The 27,439-nt window shown below is 39.9% G+C and overlaps 1 protein-coding gene across 1 annotated transcript in view; it reads right to left on the reverse strand.

The window, feature by feature from the left end:
* The window catches only part of IQGAP2 (IQ motif containing GTPase activating protein 2), a 291,384-nt gene that overhangs the window by 37,434 nt on the left and 226,511 nt on the right, over positions 1-27,439 (reverse strand). The window contains exons 16-22 of the mRNA XM_082624118.1: positions 25,127-25,269; positions 22,888-23,058; positions 16,778-16,861; positions 15,581-15,652; positions 14,827-14,896; positions 11,020-11,228; positions 2,911-3,060 (exon numbers count right to left, since the gene is read on the reverse strand). Coding sequence (XP_082480244.1) covers positions 2,911-3,060; positions 11,020-11,228; positions 14,827-14,896; positions 15,581-15,652; positions 16,778-16,861; positions 22,888-23,058; positions 25,127-25,269 — 899 coding nt within the window. The remainder of the gene's footprint in view (positions 1-2,910; positions 3,061-11,019; positions 11,229-14,826; positions 14,897-15,580; positions 15,653-16,777; positions 16,862-22,887; positions 23,059-25,126; positions 25,270-27,439) is intronic.

The raw sequence follows: 27,439 nt of genomic DNA on the forward strand, positions 1-27,439 counted from the left end.
TATTAAGACTTTAAAAGGTAGCAGGTAATACCAATACTAAACTATAGGAAGTTATACTAGAAAGTTACGGTAGGATTTAAATTTTATATACTATATCATGACATATTTAATGGAGTATAATTGTATTATGTACACTCTACACCATTTGGAGCCACACAGTAATATTTATTGCAGAAACACAGGAGGCGGGGGATGGCTGATAGATCTGGTATCCGAAGAGACTGGCAAGAAGGGACCAAGGGCTGAGCCAGATAGACTGTCCTAGAAGGACTGATGAATGAATAGAAGGAAACATCCCATATTCTGAGACAAGAAAGAAAAAGAAAAGGATACGTTTATATGTGGAGACAGTGGGATGGCCATGATGTTTTAGAAAGCACGAGAAGGTAGGAGTGAGGCAGGGAGGCTGAACAGAGGGGTGAAGGTCAGGATAGTTCATGGGGGAAGTGCCAGAAGAACCTGACAAGAAGCCCATATGTTTAGTGTGGGAAAAGAATCACCCCAGAAGGCTAAGATAAAAAGAAGAGAAGAGGGGGGGGGGTGGCTGTTAGACCTCGTATCTGAAGAGAGAATCTCTTTATGTTAAAAAAAAATTTAAAGATGGACAAGAATTTTAAAAAATTGACATGTAGCTCAGCTTAGGATGGAGTTCAAGAGATGTAGCACCAGTCTTCGTGGTAATGTGGTTTTTCTGAAGGAGTTACACCAGATGGAGGTTAGAAGAAAAAATATAAGATTAAGGTGACAGAGAAATCTGATAGTCCTACTCTTCATCTTCCTTCCGATGAGAAAAGAAAATTTTCCATACATGGAAACCAGTATTTAAGAGTCTCAAGCAGTTTGGCTTTAAAAATTTTAAGAAAACCCTAATTCTAGTTTAGTTTACCACTTAGATTTAACTTTCAAGCTCATAATGACTGGCTGAAATTTTATGAATAAGCAGCTCAGGACAACCTTTTTCTTAGCATTCTGGGGTGATTCTTTTCCCACACTAAGCATATTGGCTTTTGAGAAAGGAAAATTACTCTAAAGCCGAAGAAGCCTCATTCCTCTCAGATGACCTAAAAACTTTAAATTTAGGCTCATACAGAAGAGACAAGCCCATAGCAAAACCTATACTAGCTGACCTGCTACTTTGGCTAAGAATTTCCAAAGGCGAAAGGGATCCACGCCGTTTGCTTTTCTATAGCTTCCTCATTGGTCTTGGGTTAATGTCTCCAAAGCAGACAGGAGAAAAGGTGAAGAAAAATAAATGATTTTTTTGACACTTCACTCAGTACAACTGAATGGTCATGATCTGGTTCTATCAGTTTTGGATCGTTTAAGGAATAAACCTTGTGGAATTATTCTAAACACGCTCCTATGCTTTTTCTCCTTCCCATTAATGAGCCTCCACTTACGTAACAGGGTAAACTATACAAATCTTAGGCCAGTGACTAAATTTTCACCTTCCTAAATGACACAAATTCTATCAAAATCCAACAAAAGAAAACTAAATCCTAAAGAAGCTTCATACACTTGGAAGTTCATGGATGTCAAAAATGATAAATGTGAGAACCTACTGTGTAGCACAGGGAACTCTACTCAATGCTCTGTGGTGACCTAAATGGGAAGGAAATCCAAAAAAGAGGGGATATATGTATACGTATAGCTGATTCACTTTGCTGTACAGTAGAAACTAACAACGTTGTAAAGTAGCTATACTCCAATAAAAATTAATTAAAAAAAAAGATAAATGCTTAAAATTAAACTTCTAACTGGTGGATGCCTATTAACCTAATTTCAGCAGACAAAAAACCTTCCCTGCCTAGCGCGAGCCCCCTTTCTTTCTGGAAAGGAAGCTGTTGTTAAGCATTGGATTCCATGGACAATTCTGTTTTAACATTCTTCCTTCTATGCTGCCACATGGTGGACATCTGGAGTACTACACCTGTTCTCCACTCTAAGTAGAGAATTCTCAACTCCACCAAAATTAACGTCTCTTCTCTCAACGGGGCTAGCCACACCTCATTTATATTTTGGGTAATGTGTTCTCTGTGCACCTAATGCCAGCGACGTCCTCAAGCAAAGATTCAAGCATCTCCACGCCTTGACGGATTCACGGCCACCAGCAGCGGCCCCAGGGTCACCTGACTTTCAAGGAAGAACTGCTGATCCACCTTTTTTGGGAAAGTTTTCCTGCCGAGGGGAGGCTTTGTTTCAATCTCTCACTATCGCTCACTGTTTCCTTTGGGACTAATTGTACGTGCTGGTGGGCGGATGAGGTTGATCAATGGTCAAACAAACAAAAAACTAGTCCACCAGACAGAATCCAGCCGTAACCAGTTCAGCTTAGTTCTCACCCACACTATTGAAGCAATGGAAAATTACTGTTCACTTAGATCACAGTCATGCCATGGAAATAATGAAATAAAAAAGGCATCCCATTTCCCTAATCCAAACTCTCTGGCTCCTTCCTCAAAAGAAAGGCAGTCTGGTTCTGGTACAGATCTGTTTTTCATACAGTTACTTTAATTTTTTCATGTTTGACAGCATCTGCTTATGTTATTATTAGATTTATACTGTTTCTGCCGATAACTGCAGTATAATGTAGTCACGAAGAGCGTGGCTGAAGTTTTAAGTCAAACTGCCAGGGTCCCGATACCCTTGCTTTACCATTTACTGGCTGTGTCTCAGTTTTCTCACATGTAATACAGGAATATCAGTAAATTATTTTTTGATGGTTCCCAGGGTTGTACTAAGAATTAAAATGAGATAATGTATATAAAGCACCTAGAATAGCACTTGGTACTTAATAGTGCTCAGAACACGTAAACTATTATAGCCTTAGCATGGAACAAGATCTACTGTAAAACACCAACAGGGACACAGCATTTACCCAAAACTCACAGTGAAAGAAATTGTTCTCACCTGTAAAAGATAAAAAAGCTGCTGATATGTTTCCAGTGTTTTTCTTCTCTCCTTACTCAAACTTTTGATCCCTTGGTTGTCAGTGTTATTCAGTATTTGCATTTCTCCACCTTTTTTCTTATTCAGTTTCGTTCTGTGTGAAATTACATCCTGGAAAAAATTTTTATGAAATTACTACTTTTTATGCCGGTACTCTTTACCTCCTTCCTTCTCAGACACCCTGACACACACAGTTGGAAAGATTAATTTTCCACATTTCCTTCACGAAGAAACAAACGGACAGAGAATGTTAAAGAAATTAAGAAAATCCAAATTGCAGGTGAGTTTGGCTTTTGTAATATTTGTTCTCCAAAGCTGTACGCATTTGTTCTTAGGATGTAATGTAGGTCCCAAGACAATTCAATAGGGAGAGGATAATCTTTTCAAAAAATGATGCTGGGACAACTGGATATCCAGGTTCAAAAGAAAGAAGTCAGACCTCATCCCATAAACAAAAATTAACTCAAAAGAGATCAAAGAACTAAATGTAGGAGCTAAAACTATAAAACTCTTGTAAGAAAACCTAGGCAAAAATATCTGTTACCCTGGATTAAGCAATGGTTCCTTTTAGGGTTGTGTGTGTGATAATTTATTTAATCATATTCCTTTTGATAGACAGTTAGTTTCTTTAAATTTTATTACTATTTCAGAGTGTGTAGGGAGCCTTCTTGTATGTGCATCTTTGTGCATGTAGATAATGGCTTCTTACATACGACACCAAAAGTACTGGCAACAAAAGAAAAAAATAAAGTGGACTTCATAAAAATTAAAACCTTTGTGCTTCAAAGTACATTATCAATAAAGAAAACCCATAGAAGGAGAGGAAGTATTTGCAAATCATTCATTAGATAAGGGACTTGCATCCACAATATACTATAAAGAACTCCTACATCTCAAAAATAAAAAGACAAATAACCCAATTAAAAAATGGGCAAAGGATGTGAACAGACATTTTCCCAAAGAAGACCTACAAATGGCTAATAAGCACATAAAGAGATGCTCAACATTAACAGTTATTTGGCAGTTCCTCAGAAGTTAAACACAGGTGACCATGTGACCCTGCAACTTCACTGTTAGGTAAATACTGAAGAGAACTGAAAACTTATGTCCACAGAAAAACATGTACATGAATGCTCATAGCAGAATTACTCATAACAGCTGAAAAGAGGGAACAACTCAAGTGTCCATCAACTGATAAATGGGCAAACAAAATGTGGTGTATCCACACAATGGAATGTTATTTATCAGTAAAGAGGAATGAAGTACTGAGTTAGGCTACTCCAAAATGGTGAACTTTAAAAACACTACACTAAGTGAAAGAAGCTGGTCACAACAGATGACATATTGTGTGACTCTATTAATATGAAATATCCAGAACAGGCAAATCTATCAAGATAGAAAGTATACCAAAGGTTGCTGTGGCTGGGGGTTGGAGTGAATAGGTAATGACTGTTAATGAATATGGCTATTTTTTCCATTGAAATATTATTCATTTACTATACAGTTCATCCTTTTAAAGAGTACAATTCCATGGTGTCCCATCTAGTCACAAGGTTGTGCATCTGTCACCACAATCTAATTCCAGAACATTTTCTTTGGGGTTTCTTTTTGGGGTGATGAAATGTTCTAGAGTCAGACAGAAGTGATAGTTGTACAATTTGGGGAATATACTAAACACGACTAAACTGTAACTTTTAAAAGAATGAATTATATCTTTTGAAACTATAGAAGCACTTGCAAAAAATATGCAATGTAGAAATTAGAAATGGAAGCGCAAGAGGGAGGGGATAGGGAACATATGTATATGTATAACTGATTCACTTTGTTATAAAGCAGAAAAAAAAAAAAGAAAGAAAGAAATGGAAGCGAAGAGAAGCCTCTAAATATTTAACAAAGTTAAGGGTTTTTCCTCCCAATCATGCTCCTTTATAACTATTTACAGGGAAATGTGGAAAATGTGTGGCTGGAAACATTGTCAAGAGGTCACTGAGGCTGCTGTGTCCCCTTCAGGGGCTTAAAGGCTCATGAACCAGAGTAGATCGTTTAGATAAGGATCTACCAAACATTTTTACGGAAACCCACAGTAAAAAATACATTTTATGTCTTTTATTGGCAAACTTACCCACACACACTATACGAAAGGATGCTTATTCTTACTACTGGGACACACTCTGATCGCTTCAACTTGCTTTTATTCTATTCCATTTTTTAAAATTTCATTTATTTATTTATTTATTTTTGGCTGTGTTGGGTCTTCGTTTCTGTGCGAGGGCTTTCTCTAGTTGTGGCAAGCGGGGGCCACTCTTCATCACTGTGCGCAGGCCTCTCACTGTCGCGGCCTCTCTTGTTGCGGAGCACAAGCTCCAGACGCGCAGGCTCAGTAGTTGTGGCTCACGGGCCTAGTTGCTCCGCGGCATGTGGGATCTTCCCAGACCGGGGCTCGAACCCGTGTCCCCTGCATTGGCAGGCAGACTCTCATCCACTGCGCCACCAGGGAAGCCCCTATTCTATTCCATTTTTAAAATCTGCTGAAGTGATACACTAAATTGATTTCATGACTCACTAATGGCACGTGACTTACATGAAAGCCACAGCTCTAGAATGCCTCCTTTGCCACCGAACACTGGGTCACTGTCCCAGAGCATAGGTGGCAAGAAAGCTGTTTTTCCTAAAACTTCTTCCATCTGCTTCCCTGAGCTCTTAGCCCAGCCTCCACATGAGGACTCTGTTTGCAGCCAGTATCAGGATTCTCCACCACCAGTCCCGAGGGGGGCCCTCCGGGCATTTCAGGCACTACCATGCTTTGCTGTGCATGCACTGCTGTCCATCTTGCATCCTGGGCCCTTCTCCACCAAATGCCAGTAGGGACTCCTGTCATTTTGACAACAAAAAATGTGCCTGTCCCCATTTCCAATTATCCCTGTGGATGAGAACCACTGTACAGGACAAGCTCCAAATCTATTCACCCCCCAGCACCCCCTTCTCCGATAGCTGGGGTCAGCTCATAGGTAGGGGAAAAAAAACCCAAAACAACCCTTGGAGCGTTGAGATTAGATAGTTCTATGTGGTTACATCCATTGCCTTCAAGGTCTATGAATTTATTCTTCTTTATTCTCAGCTTAGAGAGGGGTAACTTGACTTAATCCTTTACTTCTGTTCCCCTAATTGTTTATGTGGGGAAAGAGGAGGAATTTGATTTTCATTTCTACAAAAATTTTAAGAAGGCGACACTTCCCCCCTTATTTCACAAATATATAAATCACATTCAAGATGAAGAAAGGAAGCGTAGTTACCTCCAGACGGAGGTTCAGGAGAAGTCTAGGCAGGCGGTGGCCTGATACCTGTATCTATAAGAAGTCCTAAGACATCACTAGACTAACTGGCTTACAGTTCCATTTAACCCAGGTTTCTCCTCTTCAGATAACTGGTGATGTGTAGAGATTCAATTCCCCCAAATACATGGAATAAATTAATTATCTTGATTTTAAATATACGGAAGAAAAAAAAATCTTGGTACTTAACCTCCCCATCACTGGCCCCCCTCACCCCCGATGTCCCCCAACTACTTGCAATGGAAATAGCTCTGGAAACTGGAGACTATTCCTTTGTTATGCTGCAGACTTCATCTTTAGGGTAATGTTTTTGACATATACAGAAAAGAACAGAGGGTGGGGTGGTAAGCAAACTCTAGGGCAGAACCAAGTTCCTTCGCATTATTAACAGATTTGGTGAAGACAGCACAGGAAGAGCATTGGAGGAAGGGAAAGAGCAGTCAAATGCTGAGCCCTGGAGGGGAAGTGGGAGGGAGAGGAGAGCCAGCAGCTGTGCCACGGGAACCATCTGTCTGCTGGAGATCCAAGTACAGAGCAGCACGCTTCAACGGGATAAGCCCTTCTTCTGTCTTCCCTGTGAAATTACACCTGGCTCACAAAAGCTCTGGTGTGAATGGAGGTTTGCCTTGGAAAGCTTGAAGAAGGGGACAAAGGCCAACCCAGACAGGGGTTCCAAAGAGAGGCATATGCTTTTTACTAATAGAAATCTCATGTCCTCTATTCTTTTTTTTTTTTTGCGGTACGCAGGCCTCTCACTCTTGTGGCCTCTCCCGTTGCGGAGCACAGGCTCCGGACGTGCAGGCTCAGCGGCCATGGCTCACGGGCCCAGCCGCTCCGCGGCATGTGGGATCTTCCCAGACCGGGGCATGAACCCGTGTCCCCTGCATCGGCAGGCGGACTCTCAACCACTGCGCCACCAGGGAAGCCCATGTCCTCTATTCTTATCAATAAATATTGAACATTTGAGGAATACTGGTTTGAAGGAGCAACAGTATTTAACTTGTTCATAATATTCCCACATCTCAATGTTGCCTTAGTTGCCACCATCTTTTCCCTCCCCCTGGTAACAGAATATCCGCATGCAGGTAATATGCTAGAGTATACGCACTTTTGTAGAAGATGTGGACTACGACAAAGGGCTTGGGCTTTGGAGTCATAAAAATACGAGTATCTGCAAAGCACAGTTAGTTTTGTGACCTTGCTCAGGTTAACCTCTCTAAGACTCAATTTCCTTAAATCTATAAAATGGGCTTCATGATAGCAATCTTACTGAGCTTCTGTGAAGATAAAAACAATCCATGTAAGGCACTTAGCACATTTTCCAGTGAAGAAAACAAGGCTTAGAGAGGTTAAGGAAGGAAATATGCTCATAAAGCAGCAAAGAAGTTTAATTAAGCAATACAATAAATTTCAATCCTGGGTTACAGATAGCCCTGGCCTACAAGTCTGCACTCACATGATATGACACACCCATCAATAGGAACTTTAGCAATTCAAGATTATTTTCAATTTCTACTTTGGTTTTCCTTCAAGCTACTTTGAATCTAGACCTTTCTTCCTCCCTATGCCTCCCAGAAACTTCTACTTCATCTGTCTGTCTCCATTTCCAAACCTCTTCTTTTGCTTAAAACCAATATTAGCTACTTCACTCACTCGCCCACTGACTTTCTGAGGTTTCCAGAAGGAATGCCAATTTTAAAAGAATTGTAAGACACATGGTTACTAGAGAGAGCTAGAGTTGCTCTGTAAGAACTAAGCCACTTCCCTTTAAACCTTTTTCTCAACATATGCTCATTGTTAAAAAAAAATTAAAAACTATATATACCAGGACATGGAAGCAACCTAAGGGTCCATTGACAGATGAATGGATAAAGAAGATGTGGCACAGGGCCTCCCTGGTGGCGCAGTGGTTGAGAGTCCGCCTGCTGATGCAGGGGACACGGGTTCGTGCCCTGGTCTGGGAAGATCCCACATGCCGTGGAGCGGCTGGGCCCGTGGGCCATGGCCGCTGAGCCTGCACGTCCGGAGCCTGTGCTCCGCAACGGGAGAGGCCACAACAGTGAGAGGCCCACGTACCGCAAAAAAAAAAAAAAAAAAGAAGATGTGGCACATATATACAATGGAATATTACTCAGCCATAAAAAGAAACAAAACTGAGTTATTTGTAGTGAGTTGGATGGACCTAGAGTCTGTCACACAGAGTGAAGTAAGTCAGAAAGACAAGAACAAATACCGTATGCTAACACATATATATGGAATCTAAAAAAAAAAAAAAGGTTCTGATGAACCTAGGGGCGGGACAGGAATAAAGACGTAGACGTAGAGAATGGACTTGAGGACACGGGGAGGGGGAAGGGTAAGCTGGGACGAAGTGAGAGAGTGGCATGGAATATATACACTACCAAATGCAAAATAGATAGCTAGTGGGAAGCAGCTGCATAGCACAGGGAGATCAGCTCGGTGCTTTGTGACCACCTAGAGGGGTGGGATAGGGAGGGTGGGAGGGAGACACAAGAGGGAGGGGATATGGGGATATATGTATACATATAGCTGATTCACTTTGTTATACAGCAGAAACTAACACAACACTGTAAAGCAATTTTACTCCAATAAAGATGTTAAAAAAATATATATATATGGTTAATTTACCATGCAAAGAAAAAGAGCTTAATTTTTTTCTTTTAGCTTAAGTGTATATCTATTTTTTACAATAAATGAAATCATAGTGTTTTAGGTACTATTTTCTTCTCCATTATATTGCAACCCTTTCCCCTGCCCTTAAATATTCTTCAGAAACGTTATTTTTAGTGGCCGTGTAATATACATGTCGGACTGGTTCTACTGTCCTCTGTTTGTTGTTTTCGGGTTTGGGTTGTTCCCCATTATTTCGCTACTGTAAATAAAACTTCAACTGCACTATTCTTATCATCAAACCAAAAATGCTACTATTAATAAGATAAAAGAGTACCTTCTTGAGAATCATTAGTTTAACTTCTAATCAGTGTTTGATAAATATTTGGTGTTTGAAAATATAAGCCGAAAAATTAACTTTGTTTCACAATGCTAACAATTAGTAATGCTTTAAAAAATTTTAAACACTCATGAAGATCTGAAAATCTGCCATGTTTGTATTTCCACAAGCTACATATTTCTACTACTCTTTTGCAACTAAGCCTTTATTTTAAAAGGCAAGGCATTTCCTGTTTACAACTTTATGGGAGTAGGGTAAAACAGCAGTGTAAAGCTATAAAAGGCATTCTCTGAAGGACCTTCTGGAATATATTATACTTTAAAAGTTTTCATATGTATCAAACAATACAAACACATTATTTTTTTTTAAAGACTAAAGTACTATTGTTTTTCTGGATAAAACAATGAAAATAGAGTTAAAAGCAGAACTTTTAAATTTGTAGTTTTTTCCCTTAATATTTAGAAAAGATGATCATTTCCTGTCTTACGAGTTGCTCTCGTTTCCTTATTTTCTTGGCACTATTTTGCTGGTATCTCTGTGAGGGCCGGAGACAAGAGTGAGGCGTTCCCATGTCTACTTAGCTGGTAGCCTCCCGTGCCTGTTCACCTGGTAGTTTTCCAGAACCACACCAGAAGCTGGCTCTCTACCTCTGACCCACTGTAGCCTTCTCAGGGCATCCAGAAGGTCAACTTCCCCTGCCTTGCCCTGTTGGTTTTCTGAAAACTGACGTGGCATGGGAACAGGGACATGGAGAGAGGTCTTACCCTGGAAATCTCCTTTTCTTGGGTAAAAATGACACTTTTCACATAGTTTTGGGGAGCTTTGACACTGGCAGGTTTCTCACAGATACAAAACTACAGCATTATTTATTTGGAGGCTATTATTAGGGAAATGCCACTCTGTAGGGGGTCATTTTGGAAATGTGCAGGGGGGAGGGCTAACATCTGATGGATTGGAGACAGCACTGGTTTCCAGTGAGCGGGGTCTGGGGAGGACAGATGCTCTGCTGTCCTGCAGTTTGTAGGATGGTCCTGTGTAAATAACTGTCCACATCTCGCATGGCTGGATTTTTTAATGTCCCACTGGTCACTCACGTAGTTCAAAATTCTGTGCGTAGTTGCTTGAGCCTAGAATCTAATCATTTTACATATAAGCACAACATAGATCCTCACAATTTTAATATAAACTTTATTTTCTAGGACGGCAATTCCATGTCAAGTGGTGGGGGGTGGAGGAAGACCACACTTTGCTGTTCAAGGGCTTATTACAAAGAGTTGTTCTCCACTTTGGAAAAAAGAACTCATGGCCAGTTCCACCACTCACCTGACCAGTCTCATCTGTAGCTCTCTCAATCTGTGGTTATTCTGTGAAGAGGCCCAAGTCTCTGGTAACTTTATCACATCTAATGGCATAAGGCCCATGTATTTTCATATTGAAATATGTATTTTTACTATAAATTAATTTCTTTGAATTTCTCTTTTATATTTATAGAAAGGCTAAGGCCTTGCTATGAAGGTACATATGTAAGTTGGTTTTATTTCACATAAATTTCCTTTCAGAATGGTATAGAAGTCTTACCAAATGTCATAAAAGGGGGGCACAGAATTTTGCAGGTCTAAGACCATAAAGTGGTCACGAAAATGGTAACTAAACTTTGGGCCACTCCTTCTGGACTCCAAAGGAACTTAGCTGGACCAGAGAGTTGTGGGCAAATATACGACTGTCTTCTCTCTTCTGGGAACCAACAGTCCCACAAACCCCACTGACCTCCAGTGTGATCCTGTTCTTCACCAGAAGCCCAATCTTAATGTCCATCAGGTTCAGGTCTTTCTCGAGCTGTTGAGTGCCTCTGATCTTGGTCACCACTTCTTCCCTTAATCGTGCTACCTCCAGCGCCTCCTGGAAATCCAAGTCACTCTGGTCCAACAGGTGTACAAATTTGCGGATTACTGTTAACGGCGGGTTTTCGGAGCCAACTGCAAGGAAAGGAAAGGTGTGCTTTAACTGGGCATGCTTGAACGGATCATCAGTAGGAAAGAAATCAGGTCTTTAAATAAAGCATTGACAGAAAAGTAGAGCGATGGACGCGCTTGGTCTCCAGAGTGAATCATCCTGCCTCATGTCAAATCTGGACGAGGAAAGGGATCATATAAATAAATGCACGCCACTGATAAGGTTGGGCCTCACTAATTCCTCGTCTAGCACCCGTTTATCAGCCCTCTCTCATGCTGTTCCCAGGACCACGCACTGAGGAGATAGTTCTATCTATCAGTGTCTTATTGATGAGGAACCTGGGAAAGAATGCTAACGTGAGTTGCCCCGGCTCTAAGAGCTTGTGGCTGAGCCAGATAAGAGATTTCTGTTCTTGCTGCAGGAAGCAGAAAGAGGATTTTTTGTTTCTTGTTTTTTGTTTGCCCAGCCCAAAAGACCTTGGGGAAGGAGCAGGAATTAGGTGAAAGGTGAATTAGAAAAGGTCAGTCAAGGGAGAACTGTAAGGTCTAACAGGAGCCAACAGAATGACAACTGGAACACATGTTCTACTTGGCAGAAATGAAGCAATTTTAGAAACTGAATTGGGTCCCTGTCCTTTCAGCATGGACCAGGGAGGGCATTCAGCACCTAAGAGACCAGGCTCAGTTGTTGAGAGGAATATCTATATAAATTCTACAAGGGCTTTCCCTTAGTGCCTTGAACCTTAATTGTGCTTTAATTCTCTTGCACTGCGACTTTGAAAAAGAAAATTTTTTTTAAGGTGTGTAATGAGATCTGCTCTGGGTAAACTCTAAGAAGAAACTACCTGGACCTTCAATGCTGAATGATTAGACACAGCAACAAAAAGATGACTTGAGAGAGCCCAGTCCAGTTGTGGCGGCCTCAGTAACCATCCTCCCTTCTACTTCCAAGGCCCTACTCAAGCTTCCTTATACTTCTGTTTAGTTGTGTGCCATTTTGACACTTAAGGAATACAGAGTTCAACGAACAACACAATTAACAGACTGAACTCATCATGAACAACCAAATCTAGAGTCATCTGTATTACTGTTGTTCCCCATCTGATGGTCTTTATTGGTACTTGTCAAAGAAAAGCCTTAGGAAGCTTCAGAGGTCCAATTCTGCTTCCAGGCTCAGAATTTACTGGATAATAATGCCTCATATTCCACTAGATTCCAAGTTACCTTGGATTAGGGACCCTTTTCTTCCTGATCACTGAAGCATACATGAATTTATTTTCCTTCTATTTCAGCAAAGATGTTGCTGATGACATGACCATTTCAGAAACAGCCTGAGGCACACACCAGAGCTCATTCACGTAGCTGAGAGAACATAAGCCAACGCATTTGTGTCTAAAGTTCTCTCTCCTGGCTCTGAAGAACTGTGTATCAGTTTATGTGCTAACAGGCCTGGTAGAAACAAATTAATATTTTAGTCTTACTAATTATTATGGCTCAAATGTAATAGTTCCTCTACCAACAGTTGGCTTTTTGGCATCTTCATGATATCTTCATACCACTTTGTGGTACTTTGATTTCAGGAAACCACACAACTTAACAGTCAGCACTTACAAGTGGCCACATTACGGTTCCAGCAACTTCTAAACCTGAATGCATTCAGCGCCTCTCTGGGGGGAATGGGTGAAAATGAATCATGACAGACTAATAAAAGTGATCTGTTTTTCAGCTTAAAAAAATGCCTTTGTTTTATGAAGATGCTGAATTGAGAAAGAAATGAAAATTTACAGTTCAGTTACCACAAAGCCACCCTATTTGCCAAAACCCAGAGCAGTTTTGATCTGATTTATTCACTAACATATTTTCTATCTGCCTTCTATGCTTTAACAGGAAATCACCTAGATTTTTAAACTGGAATTTCTTTTATCTTTGTAAGTTAAAAAAAAAAAAAAAGTAAGCAAGTAACAAGCATCATCACAACCACCCACAAAAACATGTTCCCCAGAAGGAAACGAAAAGCAGCCTGTGTTTGTTTGGAAAACTTATCCTTAAATTACCTATTTTAGTGTGTTAGTGCTCAGAAAACAAACCCCCTATTCAGCTTCCTTATAAAAAATTAAAGATTGTCTACCAACTAAGAGACGAATCTCATCAATTCCAAAGTGGAGCAGTATGGCATTGGGAAGACTGGGGACCCTTCCTCCCTCAGTTTGCATGCTGGCTTCTGGAATCTAGTAGAATGAGGTAGTATCCAGAAGATTCCACGGGCTTGAGGCAGAACCTGGCCTCTGAGGCTGCCGGATACTTTTCCTTAACAAGTACCAGGGAAGCATCTTTCTTAGGCCATACACTTCACTCCATAATTCAGACAGACTTTTGACAATAAAGGGTGTTGGTGAAACTACTTAGTAGCACTGTGCTAGGAACATTACTGAACAGTTATTTCCTCCAAAAAAAAAGAAAAAAAGTAAGAAACAAGGCAGTTAGAACATAATGGCCATTTTCATTACTAAAATACACACTGATTTGTTTTGCCCTCTCAAAACTAATCTTGAATGACCTGAATATTTGAAGAATTTAGGCAGTACTAATAAACTTATCAGCAAGCCCTTCTAGACTTAATCTAGGACAAGCTCTTTATCACATGTACTTGTGATAGTAAGGATGTTAAAAATTTAGCATATAAAGAATGATCTTCACTATGTAAAAACAACAACAACAGAATGACAAACGTATGCAGAGCTGAAACTGAAAAAGACAGCACAAAATGTAAATGCTATTTCTGGGTGATTTTTATTTTATTTTGCTGTTTTCAAACTTTCTACAAATGGCATATACTATTAGTATAAGGAAGACGATTTAAAAAACCATAGGTACTGTGAGAAGTCCAGAATGAAATTATAGGAAGATGTTTGTAGTTATCTTTGGGAGGTGAAACTGTGTGCTTTTTCCCTTCTTATTCGTATTTCCAAATTTCTCATATGACTATGTTTCATAATTAAAATGAGAGGAAAAAAAATCACAGGCCAGGTAATAAACAGTATTCAAATTTAAGTTTATCTTCTGGCTTTTTGCATTAGATTCCTGCCTCTAGCTCAAATTTAATATAAAAAATCAGCATTTATGCCAACTCCATTTTTAAAAAATTGAAGTGTAGTTGATTTACAATGTGTTAGTTTCAGGTGTACAGTGAAGTGATTCAGATGTATATGTATATATATTTTTTTAATATTCTTTTTCATTATAGGTTATTATAAGATATTGAATATAGTTCCCTGTGCTATACGGTAGGTCCTTGTTGATTATCTATTTTATATATAGTAGTGTGTATATGTTAATCTCAAACTCCTACTTTATCCCCCCACCCCATGCAGCCCATTCCTTTTGAAGAAGAAATCACATCTACTGCATTTACCCCACTCCATTTAGATAGAAAGGCCCACTTCCTGTCATCACATCTTCCTTTGTGTACTGGTTCAGAACCTGGGGCCTGAGATGGTCAAAATCTACTGGAAATAACGGGCATCCTCTGTTTTTGAAGCAGCCACTGAAGTGACTCAGATGGAAATAACTTGTCCTTGCCTGGTTAATAAGGGATACTTTGTCTCAGAATGCTCCCACTTACCCAATGTTTTGTAGTCATCTCTAGCTTTGTTTGCTCTCAATAGAGACTGTATTTTCACAATTTCATTGTTCTGCGAAAAAAATAAGACCAGTCACAACCTCCCAGAGTCCCACCTACTCCACTATTTTAGAATTTAGAACTATTTAAGAAGTAACAGCGTTTTCAAAAGGGACACTATTTAGAACTGATAGTATTTAGATGTGGTGTAGTCAATGTTTATTTTTGCATTCTCTTTGAAGAAAGGGGCAGATAAGTTAGCTAAAATATAAACAGTTAGCTAAAATATAAACAAGATTGCAAAGCGACCGTTTAAATATAGAGATTTAAAAAGGGCAAAGAATTTTACCACCAAATTTAGTTGGTCCAATCTATGTTCACATATCTATTCTTCAAAGATCCTAAAAATATTCCTCCTGTGGGTGTTTATTTAAATTACTCGGTTAGCAGTAATAAGCACTTTACAAGTAATGTTGGAAAGTTGAATCTTTTCTCCCTGGCATTACTAGTCCACATCAGTTTTCTCTCACCCATTTCCTTTCCAGTTCTGAATGGTGAAGTCTCACTCTGAACCTAAGTTCTGAATAAAAAAATGTAAGAAGTGTCCAAATAGTATCACATTGAGTTCTAAAACCTATTTTTTCCTCCTAGTGTTCATTTCCACCATTTAATAAAAATCATTCAATGCTAACATTCAACAAAGTATTCACTTAGTTCATTCTCAGCCAGGATAAAAATCCACATGCGTGTCTCTTACATGATCTCTGAAATACTGCAGTCGTGAGAGGTAATTCTTTCGTGCTGTTACCATCCGGAACCAGGACTGAATCTAAAAATAAGTTAAAAAGAGAAATCCAGGCAATTACCAGATAACCTTTCATATCTCTTTATGGAGTCTTTTAAAAATAATATTGACAGATAATTTGATAAAAAAGTAAAAATTAGCAGCCTACCAACTAATAAACATCTAAAGCCTAATCTTCATCTTCTACTTCCTTTGTTGCTTTTTCTCCTAGGGGTTCAGAACATGTTACACGTTATGGTGGGGAAGGTAATGTAGCTCTTTGTACTATTTTGCTTTAATCTCAGTAAGTAAAAGCCAAGCGGGCAAGGCATTTTGCTGAGAGTTGCCACGGGTCAGGGGATCAAATGAAACTAAGTTCAGGGTTGCTTCCCACATCTCTTAAACGCAGCGAATATTCTTTAGGTCTTTACAGGAAAACATTTCAAGAGGTCTCACGAGGGACCAACTGTGACCCATGGTTTTCTGAGCAAATAAGCATGTGTTCCAGGGTGTGCAAAGGACATTTCATTCAGGAGCTAGTAATGCACAAGGGGTCTAGACCATGTCATTCTTTGTCCTCACAGTTTAAAAAGTCTTAACAAATCTCATCTGATTCCCATCTCTCTCCAGTCCCACTCTTGTGACTCTGATCTGGATTTCCAAGTTTCTACAAGTTCACTGCCATACAGTTCTTTAGTTTTCAGCTCTGAGACAGTGGGCACTCCAATGCGTGTTCTTTCTCTAAGCTCGGAGCAACCAGTCTTGGTGGGAAGCTGGGTTAGACCAGCCCACCACCTAAATACAGGCCCTAACTTAGCTCTACTTTCTCTTGTCATTGGCTTTGCATTTGCGTTACAACTAAGGTTTGCACTGTTAAATTTTGAGCATTCTAAACATTATTAGCGAAGACCATAAAATAATACTGGGTTTCCTCCAGAATTTAAATAATTAATTTGGACTTGTTAGAGCATATATTATAAAGGACCAGAGACAATAGAGTGTTTTGATGGACTTGCTTGAAGATGATCAGCTAAGTGAGTAGTGGAGGTATGACTCAAACCCAGGACTTGCTTCTAATGTCAAGGCTCAAACATAGTCTGTCTTCTAGAAGCAAAACGAAAATGAAGGGAAAAGTTTAAGTCAAGCACTAAGGTAGGAAAGGATGTTTACCTTCACAACAGAAGGAATATTATCAATGAACATTTGTCGCCTGTGCATATAGGAAGCCCGCTGTTTACGTCCCTTCCAAAAAGCCTGTGGAAAATAATGAGTTACAGAATTACTTACATGTAACAGTTTATTTTAGAAAGTGCAAGGACGGAGTACATCTCAGGAGACACTGAGTTGGGACAATGTCAGGGATCCTCCCTTCCAAATCTCATCTGGACACCATCTCTAGGGGTGGGCATTAAACTGGGCAGAGCATACCAGCTCACACCTGAGGCTTGCCCCAAGTTTGGGAAAGGAATTACCAGGTGGAAGCCCAGTTTCCGGTTTGAAAGTTTAATTTTACCAAGGCCCTGGGTGATAAGAAGTGATAATAATATGGAATTGCCCTGAAACATACAAACAGATCAATTGGGTGCTGGTATTATTTGGTAACAGTATAAGGTGCTTCAAAATAATGACTAGTAATTAGCTTTCCTCCATCAAGTGGGCCACTGTGATCCAGAGTGAAAAGGAAGATGACTCTGGATCCCTGAAAATAGGAGTACTGTGATTGATCTTTTATTATTGCATCTATTTTTACATAAAGTTTAATGAGGCTTCATCAACATAGCTTTACAAGGTTATCGCCATCAAAGAGAACTTTTACAGGAAACATTTGCAAGAAGTGGACACAAACTGGTATCTTTAGAATGATAAATCCATAGCTGTTATAAAGTTTATTCCAATTCATTTTTGAGAATCTTTTTATTGAAACATATTTTTGTAATTCACTCCAATTCTCTGATTTTGTTTTTCAGATTAGAAATGAAATACAAGTTCTGTGTTAAAAAGGACAAATACAAAAAAAATCAAGTTTTTTTTTTGGCCTCGCAGTGCAGCTTGCGGGATCTTAGCTCCCTGACCAGGGACTGAACCCGGGCCACAGCAATGAAAGCGCCGAGTTCTAACCACTGGGACACCAGGGAATTCCCCAAAATCAAGTGTTTTTTTTTCTGTTTGTTTGTTCAAGTTATTTTTTATAAATTTCTTTTCACATCTGCATATATCAATCTACCTCATTCCTTCTTTTTAAAAAGGTATGCGGAATTTTATTGCCATTTAAAAAATAATATACTTTTTGGTAATGATTCAAAACAAAACAGTCATGATGGAATAAGTACCCAACTGAGTACTTGCTCCAGACTTTCCCTCTCAATTTAAATCCCTAGAAATGATAAATATGCTTTTTCAAAAAACTTAATTTTGAAATAATTATCGACTCATAGGAAGCTGCAACAGTAATACATTGAGTTCCATGTACCCTTTATCCAGCTTCCCCCAATGGAAACATCTTACAAATAACGCTTTTAAAGCAATCCACCATAGTGCTAGAAAACAAGAAGGCATATGGGTCAAAAACTATGAGGGATCTTGGAAGAGAGAAGGTAGCTTGAATTGGCTGAAAGAGGGAACCACAGAACACAATTCTACAAATATTGGGAACCTCTACAAAAAATGTGAGATGGCTCTAAGCTTGAGAGAGCCTTGAATGTCAGTCTGAGAAATTTTGGGAAAGTTGTCACATCACTCATTGCCAAGTAGTGAGGGGAATAAAAGCATAGATGGGGAGTAGGGGTTGGGAAAAGTACAAAAAAGTATAGCCTTTCTGGAGGGAATTTAGCAGTATCAAGTTTAAAATTATTTAGCGTTTCACCCAGTGTTTCTAATTTTCAATATACCTAGCCTAAGGAAATATAAGTACCTGTGTAGAAAAACAATATATAAGGATATTTGTTGCAGCATTGTTTGTAATACCGAAAATATGTAGAGAACAGAATATTGACAAATAAATGGTGATAAACTGTGATTGCACTCATACTAATGGCAATCTAACTAATAACTTATTTGTCATGATGGGTCTCAATGGTGACTCGTGTTTTTGTGGCTAACACTGTTTTAAAGCACAGAGGTGCAGATGTGCCAATAATATTATACATCCCATTCCTTGATCCAAATTGAAAGGCAACCAAGATACTGTGATTAGCTCAATTTCTCATTCTGCTGTTTTGGAATTATCTCAATTCCAGAAACACTATTAATCTCTATTAGCTCAGATTCTCAAAGATTCTGGATAAGGAATCTGTTGTAGTAACAGAAGATCTAATATTGAAGCATGTTTGCACTGGTGGAATGAACCCACTTGTCCATTTTGTACTGTATTTAATGTCCTAAGGATTCAATGCTCACCAACAGTACTTTCCTGAAGATTTCATTTTGTATTTCATCCCTTTAATGATTACGTAGATTTTTCTGGAATCTACATTTATATTTTTATTGCTACCTTTCCAAACCAAGGCAACTTGGCTGGGTATTGAAGTTTTGGTAGATAGAAGCAGAGTACTACAGGCTTCCTATTTTATGTCAAAATTTAACATTCTTCTTTTTTAGTTTGTAAGTTTTAGTTTCATCAGGATTGGCTTTTCTCATTCTGTGCTAACAGCACAACTCCTGTGCAAGGCCCAGAGACTGCAGGCTCTTCTAATTAGAGGCTCTTTATTAAAAACAATTATAGGTATAAAGTTGGGAGGAAGGAGCTATTGATAAAAATGCAAAAGGAGACAAAATTCAGCTTTTTATAAACAATTAGAGACAAGGCATTTACAAAAACATCAATCTCTCCCGACTGGTATGAGAACGTGCGTGAAAATTTATAATAGCCATGTTTTTTTGTTTTTTGTTACCATAAATATATTTTCTGTGCAATTCAGCTGTAACAAAGGAGTTTCCCAAGATACCTAGACCTCAGAAGTTACTGCTCTATTTTATAGATTCTAATTGTCAATCTCTAGAAAATCTGGCTTGCTACATTGGTTGCCTCGCTTGATAATTGGGCACTCAGGATAGTAATATTCAAATTACCAACTTCTGAAGCACAAATTCTGTGATCTCTCTGTTAGCCAAGAAAACCCTAAATATTTACCTCTTTTCCCACTCTGCTTAAAGGTACAATCCCGCAACCTGCAAGAGTAGTCAGTTACATTCAAACAATGTAATGAAGGACTGTCCCATCAGGTCAACCCTTTCCTCCCAGCCCCAGATTCTGCCACAGCTCCTGACAACCTGCACTTGCTTCAGAGAAGCTTGTTTCTTTTTCTTTGCCCCAATGCTTGTGGCACTCTCTGACCTGAAGTTCAATAATTTAGTAATTCTCAGGGCTAAGTTTTGGTATTTCACTATTATGCTTTTTCCTACAAAGTAGCATTTCAGCTTTCTTCAGTTCAAGGAAAAAAATATTGTAGCTAACTCTTTTATCCTGTCTTGATTTTTCTGATCTCTTCCTGGGCCATCCAACCACATGGATGTTGGGTCCCCACTACTTGCCCTCTGAGTCACAATCTCTACCGCCTCATCACTTCGAACACTTGTTGAGCACTTAATAGCTGCATACTGGGCAAAGTCTGTTATGTGTATTATCCCACTTAATCCCTACAACCCTGCGATAAAATGGGTATTATCATCTTCAGATGAGAAAATGTATTTTAAGTCATCTATTCTTAGCTTTTTCTGGGATTTTTCTCAAGTTCTCCACGTGTTTCAATCACTTTCAGTGTCTGTTCTACATTCTGCAGTTATAAGTTCATTCACATTCTAGGATGTCATTTTTCTTCCTCTCTGTAGCTATGGGTTACCTTTTCATTTTATCATGCTGTCTTGTTTCATTAAGTCCATGCATCTTATTAAATTTCTTAAAAGCATAAAGCAGTTTCAGTATAAAAATTTCTTCTGTCTCCTGGAATATGAGAATCCTTAGATGTTAACCTATGGTTTATAACTTATATCCATTTTTCTTTTTTTTTTGCTACAAAATTTTCATTTTTGTTTGAAATTTTTTTCCAGCTCTCTTCTTAAATGTTGGCCATTTTATCAGGGCTTTCTTACTGTTCAAATATAATAGGGTTATAATAGATTCTCATTACCTTCCTCTGTGTTTACTTGGCCACCTTCTGAATTGTCCCCTAAGCACTTGAGACAAAGGATTGGCTACTGATGACATATACTCTCTGTACCATATCTAGTTCCTTGGGAGAAGACTGTCGGTGGTAGCACAGTGGAGCTGGGGTGTGGTTGCCCTCAGCCTGGGAGCTTTTTCTCTGAATTTATTGAGACTACTCTGTCTGGGGTTGATGCAACCAGCTAAGAAGTTTGAGCTGTTCCACAGAGGGGAAATCTTCAGATTTGACATCATTCCCCTAATTTGGAATGAATCAGCCACTTCGGCAAAAAATGAGATTAGCATGATGCCCTTTGGTTCATGGTCTTCTGGTTTTCTGGGTCAGACCATATTCATCTCCAGGCTATAGCCTGACTTTAGACCTCATGCCCTCCTTGTTAGAAAACTGTCAGAAGCAGGGGGAAAGAAGTCATCACGGGGTGACTTCATAGTGTAATGGCTTCTTCTTCAATACTGCTGCTTCCACTGACGTGGGGAGGAAAGGCTCCAGGTGACTGTTTCTGTCTTTTCCCCAGCTCTCTCATGATTTTAGCCCTAGGTCCTAATATGGGGCGGATTTTATACTAGAGGGCTCTTTAGAGTGTCTTCCAACTATAACACAGCTCTGGGCAGACTGGAGAGCTTGAGGTTGGTCCAAATTGTGTCACACTGGCTAACACTCTTCGAATTTTGTGCAAAAATAGAGCCTCAGCATCAGTGTAGATGATGTTATACTTAAGATTTTGTTCACTTCCTGTGTGTTCTGTCTACCATTTATTTAAAGAAGGAATAAACTGGAAAACTTACGGGTTCACCTAGAAAAATCCTTTGAGTATCAAGTATTTTTTTTTTATTTAGTTATTTTATTTATTTGATTTTTGGCTGCATTGGGTCTCCATTGCTGTGCACGGGCTTTCTCTAGTTGCAGCAAGCAGGGGCTACTCTTTGTTGCAGTGCATGGGCTTCTCATTAGGGTGGCTTCTCTTGTTGCAGAGCACGGGCTCTAGGTGCGCAGGCTTCAGTAGTTGTGGCTCGCGGGCTCTAGAGTGCAGGCTCAGCAGCCATGGCTCACGGGCCTAGCCGCTCCGCGGCATGTGGGATCCTCCCAGACCAGGGCTCAAACCCGTGTCCCCTGCATTGGCAGGCAGATTCTTAACCACTGCACCACCAGTGAAGCCTGAGTATCAAGCTTATAGAAGAAATTTCTTTAAAAAAATTAATCATTCCTGCCTTCTAACATCTTAAGCTCTGAGCAAACTCAGATATTTGAGCACCTATCATATGCAAGACACAAGAATACAAAAGTTTTAAAACTCATCTTCTGCCCTGCACAATATTATAGTTAGGTGGGGAAGCAGATCAGTACGCCAATGATCACCAAAGAGAAGCCCTTCAACTTACAACCTTTCAGTTTCGGAAATTTAATAGTTACTGGCCAAAGCAAAAAGCCACCAAACTCTGCCCATCAATAACAGTATCACTTTGGATACAGAAAAAGGAACAAACACACGGCCTTTTGGAAACCAGTGTGGTGGCTGAGAGAGGATGCTAGGGGAACACAGAATAGAAACATCTAAATCTAGCAAGTTCCTCTCCTGCCAACCAGAACATTCGGACAAGTCATGCAAGCTTAAGAAGAAAAAGGTTGGCAATGAGGATGCCTCTTGCAGGCCTGAATGAAGAAGGAGATTATATAAGAGGGAAGATAGCTTCAGAGATGCTACATCTATTTCATGAGCTATTCTGTTCTTTAGGCTACAAGAGCATAGAAACTCAGACGCCACTCAACATCCACTAGCCACTAAGAAATCAATTCAAAAGCGCCTGAGGTCAGACAGTAGGTGACACAAGGATATCCACCTTTTTAGAGAAACAGGATTTCAACTCTGATCTCAGGTATTCCCCTGACTCTGACTATTCACAGTGTCCTGAATACTTTCCAGAAGACCACAGGTGAAAAATCATCCAACATTCTTCCCATCTCGGAGTCTTCAATAAGGTAGACTCAGGGGCACTGATTAAGGACAAAATCTGCAGTCACATTTGTTTATTAGAATGCTGGTAGTTGACTGTCCTATTATCAAATAACATTTTCATGGAATGACAGTTTTCTGTAACGAGTGGAAGGTGACTCACATACCTGTACTTTGGTCACATGCTCTTCTTGTGCATACAAAAATGATTTTCTAGCTTCATACTCTTTCCTAAGGAGGGGTCCTGAGGTTGTGGCTTGAAAGCGCAGAAGCATATCTTCGGTAGCGGACCACATCTTCTCACGAATGTAATCTGCTGTAACTTCCTCAATAATGTCCTGGAAAGAGATATTTCTTATGGTTACACTTCACACATCAGATGAAAGGAGCATAGAGAACAGCTTCTGGAAATTTTATCTTTCAGAAAATGATCTGCATAGCTCTTTCTGGCTTGGTGTAAAAAAGATCTGGGGGCTTCCCTGGTGGTGCAGTGGTTGAGAGTCCGCCTGCCGATGCAGAGGACACGGGTTCGTGCCCCGGTCTGGGAAAATCCCACATGCCACGGAGCGGCTGGGCCCGTGAGCCATGGCCGCTGAGCCTGCGCGTCCGGAGCCTGTGCTCCGCAACGGGAGAGGCCACAACAGTGAGAGGCCCGCATACCGCAAAAAAAAAAAAAAAAAAAGATCTGACCAGAGCCGAGGGATGAACTGGCTCAGCTTCTCTCTAGTGATACAGTTCTGGAATCCTCTGAACTTTGTGCTAAGATGGTATGAGAATGAGGTTGAATGGTCTCAGGATTTGGAGGTAGAGGTGTATAGATGATGCTGGCAGGGACCAGGCAAGAGGCCTGATCTCCTCAGAGTGTAAAAGAGACAAGGATGATTACAGGAAGAGTATGCATCACCTCCTCCCTCTCCTGAGGAAAGACTGCAGTGCCCATGAAGTCCTTGGGCTTTTCTTGCCCAGGCCAGAGGAAGCAGATCCCTGAAATGAGTAGGGGAAAACTCAAAATAAACTCGGGAGAAAATAAAAGACTTGGAACAGAAGAAAAGGCGGTGGGAGAGGAAAGATAAGTGCTATTGAGGGCAGACAGGGAAACCTAGATGAATGAGAAAAAAAAGGAAGAAGGGGGATTGTGAGAAGTCTTCATGTGGATGATGAACTGGGTTTACTTTTATGTTCTTTGAGAGACGCAAGCAAAGACTGGACTCGCTTCTATGGCAGACGACTCTTATCCAGTGTGACTGGACTCAGTGGATGGTTAATTTAAACAATTAAAAGTGAAATCATATAAAAGATGCATAAATATTTTTAAGAAGACATATGTACATTCTTGAATAAATTCAGTAATTTCAGATTGACTAGAATTCTTTCTTTTTTTTAACAGCATGGACCCTCCACTTTTTATTAATCCTGATACTCCACTTCACAAAGTTATACTTGGGCATCTTTGGATGCCACACGAGCAGCTCTGGCTCTGAGTTTAACCCTTCAGTGCTGCTTCTCCACAGTCTGACATATCCTTTCAATGAGAGCACACGGTTTTTACATACTGGCCAGAATTCCATTTTTCAACAAAGCGGCACTAATAGTTCATTTCCACAATGCCATTTGCCTATAAACTCTGGGAACTTTACACATGTGAAACTAGTTAATAAATATGTTTTTCACTATCTTCTTGTCATTCAGGATTTCTGTGGCATTGTCATCCCCAAGCCACAGTGTTTTCTCCGAGTTTTGGTAAATACCGCACCCGTGATTCTGTCCACAATACTGCTACCCTGCAGTATCTTTGATGCTGGTGACTGTGAACAGCTCTCTAAGATCTACATTTGTGAGTTCTATTTTTTTCAAGACGGAACTCAATTATTAGAAGTATTTTCTCTTTAAACACACTACAATGCCTGGATCAAAGAGCAATTTTCACATCTTCCAGGTCCAACCTTTGGTCTCAAGTCCAAAGCAATCTTGGTGAACATTCCTTCAAGAGTATTTCTCCTGGGGAAGCATTATTCACTTTAATGGACCTATGTATCTTTGTTAGGGGTTGAGGTTGGGGGGAAAGAAATAAGACATTTTGAATACTTACAACCAAGGAATTACCACTAATTGAGCTTTGATGTCAAGGAAAGCCTGGAGATTGATTTCTTAGGATAATCTGTCATCCTAAAGAAGCTGCAAGAGTTTTATTCCCCTAGTTCTGTTTGGTGTTGCTCTGACATACGGAAAACATTCTAAAAGTTAGTAACCATGCAGCCACATCCAACTATAGTTCATGAAGACTTGACTCCCTATCCAGTCTTTAAATAAATTAGTTCTTCCCATCAATTCCATGATTCAAAAGTAGAAAAGCCATCACACTTATCTTTATATAGTACACCTTCCCATCAAACACCAACCTCCTACCTCAATTTCTTTTCCCATGAGCCATGATTCTTTAAGCAAGCAGGAGTCAGGTGTGACCCAGGAACTCTCTTTTGAATCGACGTTGTAGTAGTAATCATATTTCTCTTGCAGGTTGAGTTTGAGCCACGAACCTTCAGTAGACACTAAAGAAAAAGGTTTGTTAAATTCCACAGAGGAACATGGAAACTTTCAACATTAATGTAGTTTCTTCAATAAGTAAATTAATTGAATGAATATGTTTTTCACCAAACATTCAGATAGTGTGTTAAAATCATTAGCAAGGGCTCATTAAAATGGAATGAATTCTATGTATTCAATGGCAGCTCCCTGCTAAGCCAAAGAAAAAGGAGGGGAGAGTAATGTCTAATGCTGGCTCTGCATACCAAATTTTTCATGAGGATGAAAAGGGTTGCCAATGGCCAGCAAGAAGGAAAAGCAAACAAGGATGGATACCCCAGGTAGATGTGAATAGCAACACAAGGAGACAGGGGAGACCGATGAGGAAGAACTGTCTTTGTTTAGAAAGGCTTCCAGCAACTTCTTTGAAAAAGAGTGACCTACAAGGGCTATGACCCATTATTTAAGGAGCATCCATTATTATTATTTTTAAAAATTAATCAACTAATTAATTTTTGGCTGTGTTGGGTCTTCGTTGCTGCACGCGGGCTTTCTCTAGTTGCGGTGACCGGGGGCTACTCTTTGTTGTGGTGCATGGGCTTCTTATTGCAGTGGCTTCTCTTGTTGTGGAGCACGGGCTCCAGGCGCACGGGCTTCAGTAGTTGTGGCTCACGGACTCAGTAGTTGTGGCTCCTGAGCTCTAGAGCACAGGCTCAGTAGTTGTGGCACACGGGCTTAGTTGTTCTGCAGCATGTGGGATCTTCCTGGACCAGGGATGCAACCCATGTCCCCTGCACTGGCAGGCGGATTCTTAACCACTGCACCACCAGGGAAGTCCCGAGAACCCATTATTTAATGATCTGCATTAAACCAAAGCAGAAGTGATTCATCTTTGCAGACAACTTTATTCAAAGCACAAAATGGCATACACAACCTCTGAGGTCACTAAGCAGGGAAAAGGAAAATTCCTGGTCCCTCTGACTCATCTTGCTCTACACAACCACACAAAAGCAGAAAAAAAATGTTGAAAGAACTTAATTTTGGGGGTGGGGCGTGGGGTGGATACGAGAAAAAAATAAAACACAACTATGGCAGTCACGGCTTAAACTGGCCAAGAAGAATATCTCCTCACGAATTTATGGGTTATACTTCCTATTTAGCAATCTTTATTTTGTTGAATGGTTATGATTCTTGTCCCAGATCAGAGAGCTAAAAACAACAATAAAAATAAAAACAGAAACTTCTGACCAAGCTAAGCCAACTGCTGCCAAGTGGGCATTAGACCAATTGCCTTTACAGGTAAATCAAAATTTGACTGAATTTCCTCAAAGAATAATTAAATGGATTCAAATATCTAAGCAGAGATAACTTTAAGGCGTGTTGATTTAATGTGTGTTGAATCTTTGTTTGGTTTTGTGTGTTGATTCTTTACTTGGTTTTTAATGCCCCTCAACTGTTCTGTCAATGCCCAGGAACAGAGATATATCTCTCTTCAAATGGGCAGTCAGGCAGTTGTTATCTGTTTAGAAATGCTGGTCTACTAGAAAATATATTGTATAGTCAAATTAGGATGATCACAAGTAATCATTTTATTTTCAATCACCAACAGTTGTCAGATTCACAAGTGCTTTCAGAAGAATGAAAACCCTTTTTAAGGCAACTCTCTCAGTGGGAAGGAAAGAAAGCAAATAAAGATGGTGAAAATGGGTATGTTTTATTTTCATAAGAACTGAGAAGTAAAAAGTTCTTAGTTGGTTAAAAGCCAACCACATTGGGATTTCCCTGGTGGCACAGTGGTTAAGAATCTGCCTGCCAATGCAGGGGGACACGGGTTTGAGCCCTGGTCCAGAAAGATCCCACATGCCACGGAGCAACTAAGCTGTGAGCCACAACTACTGAGCCCCCGTGCCACAACTACTGAAGCCTGCACGCCTAGAGCCTGTGCTCTCCAACAAGAGAAGCCACCGCAATGAGAAGCCCACACACCACTGCAATGAAGAATAGCCCCTGCTTGCCGCAACTAGAGAAAGCCCGTATTCAGCAATGAAGACCCAATGCAGCCAAAAATAAAGATAATAAATAAATAAATAAATAAAAGACAACCACATTGGCACTGTAAGGGTTATTTGAGTTGGGATGTCAGTGGATAATAGAAAAAGAGAATTTTATCATTTTCACATCAAGTATGAGTTTAGA

Source organism: Mesoplodon mirus (genome assembly GCF_964341445.2).
Source record: "Mesoplodon mirus genome assembly, chromosome: 5".
NCBI classification, from domain to species: domain Eukaryota; kingdom Metazoa; phylum Chordata; class Mammalia; order Artiodactyla; family Ziphiidae; genus Mesoplodon; species Mesoplodon mirus.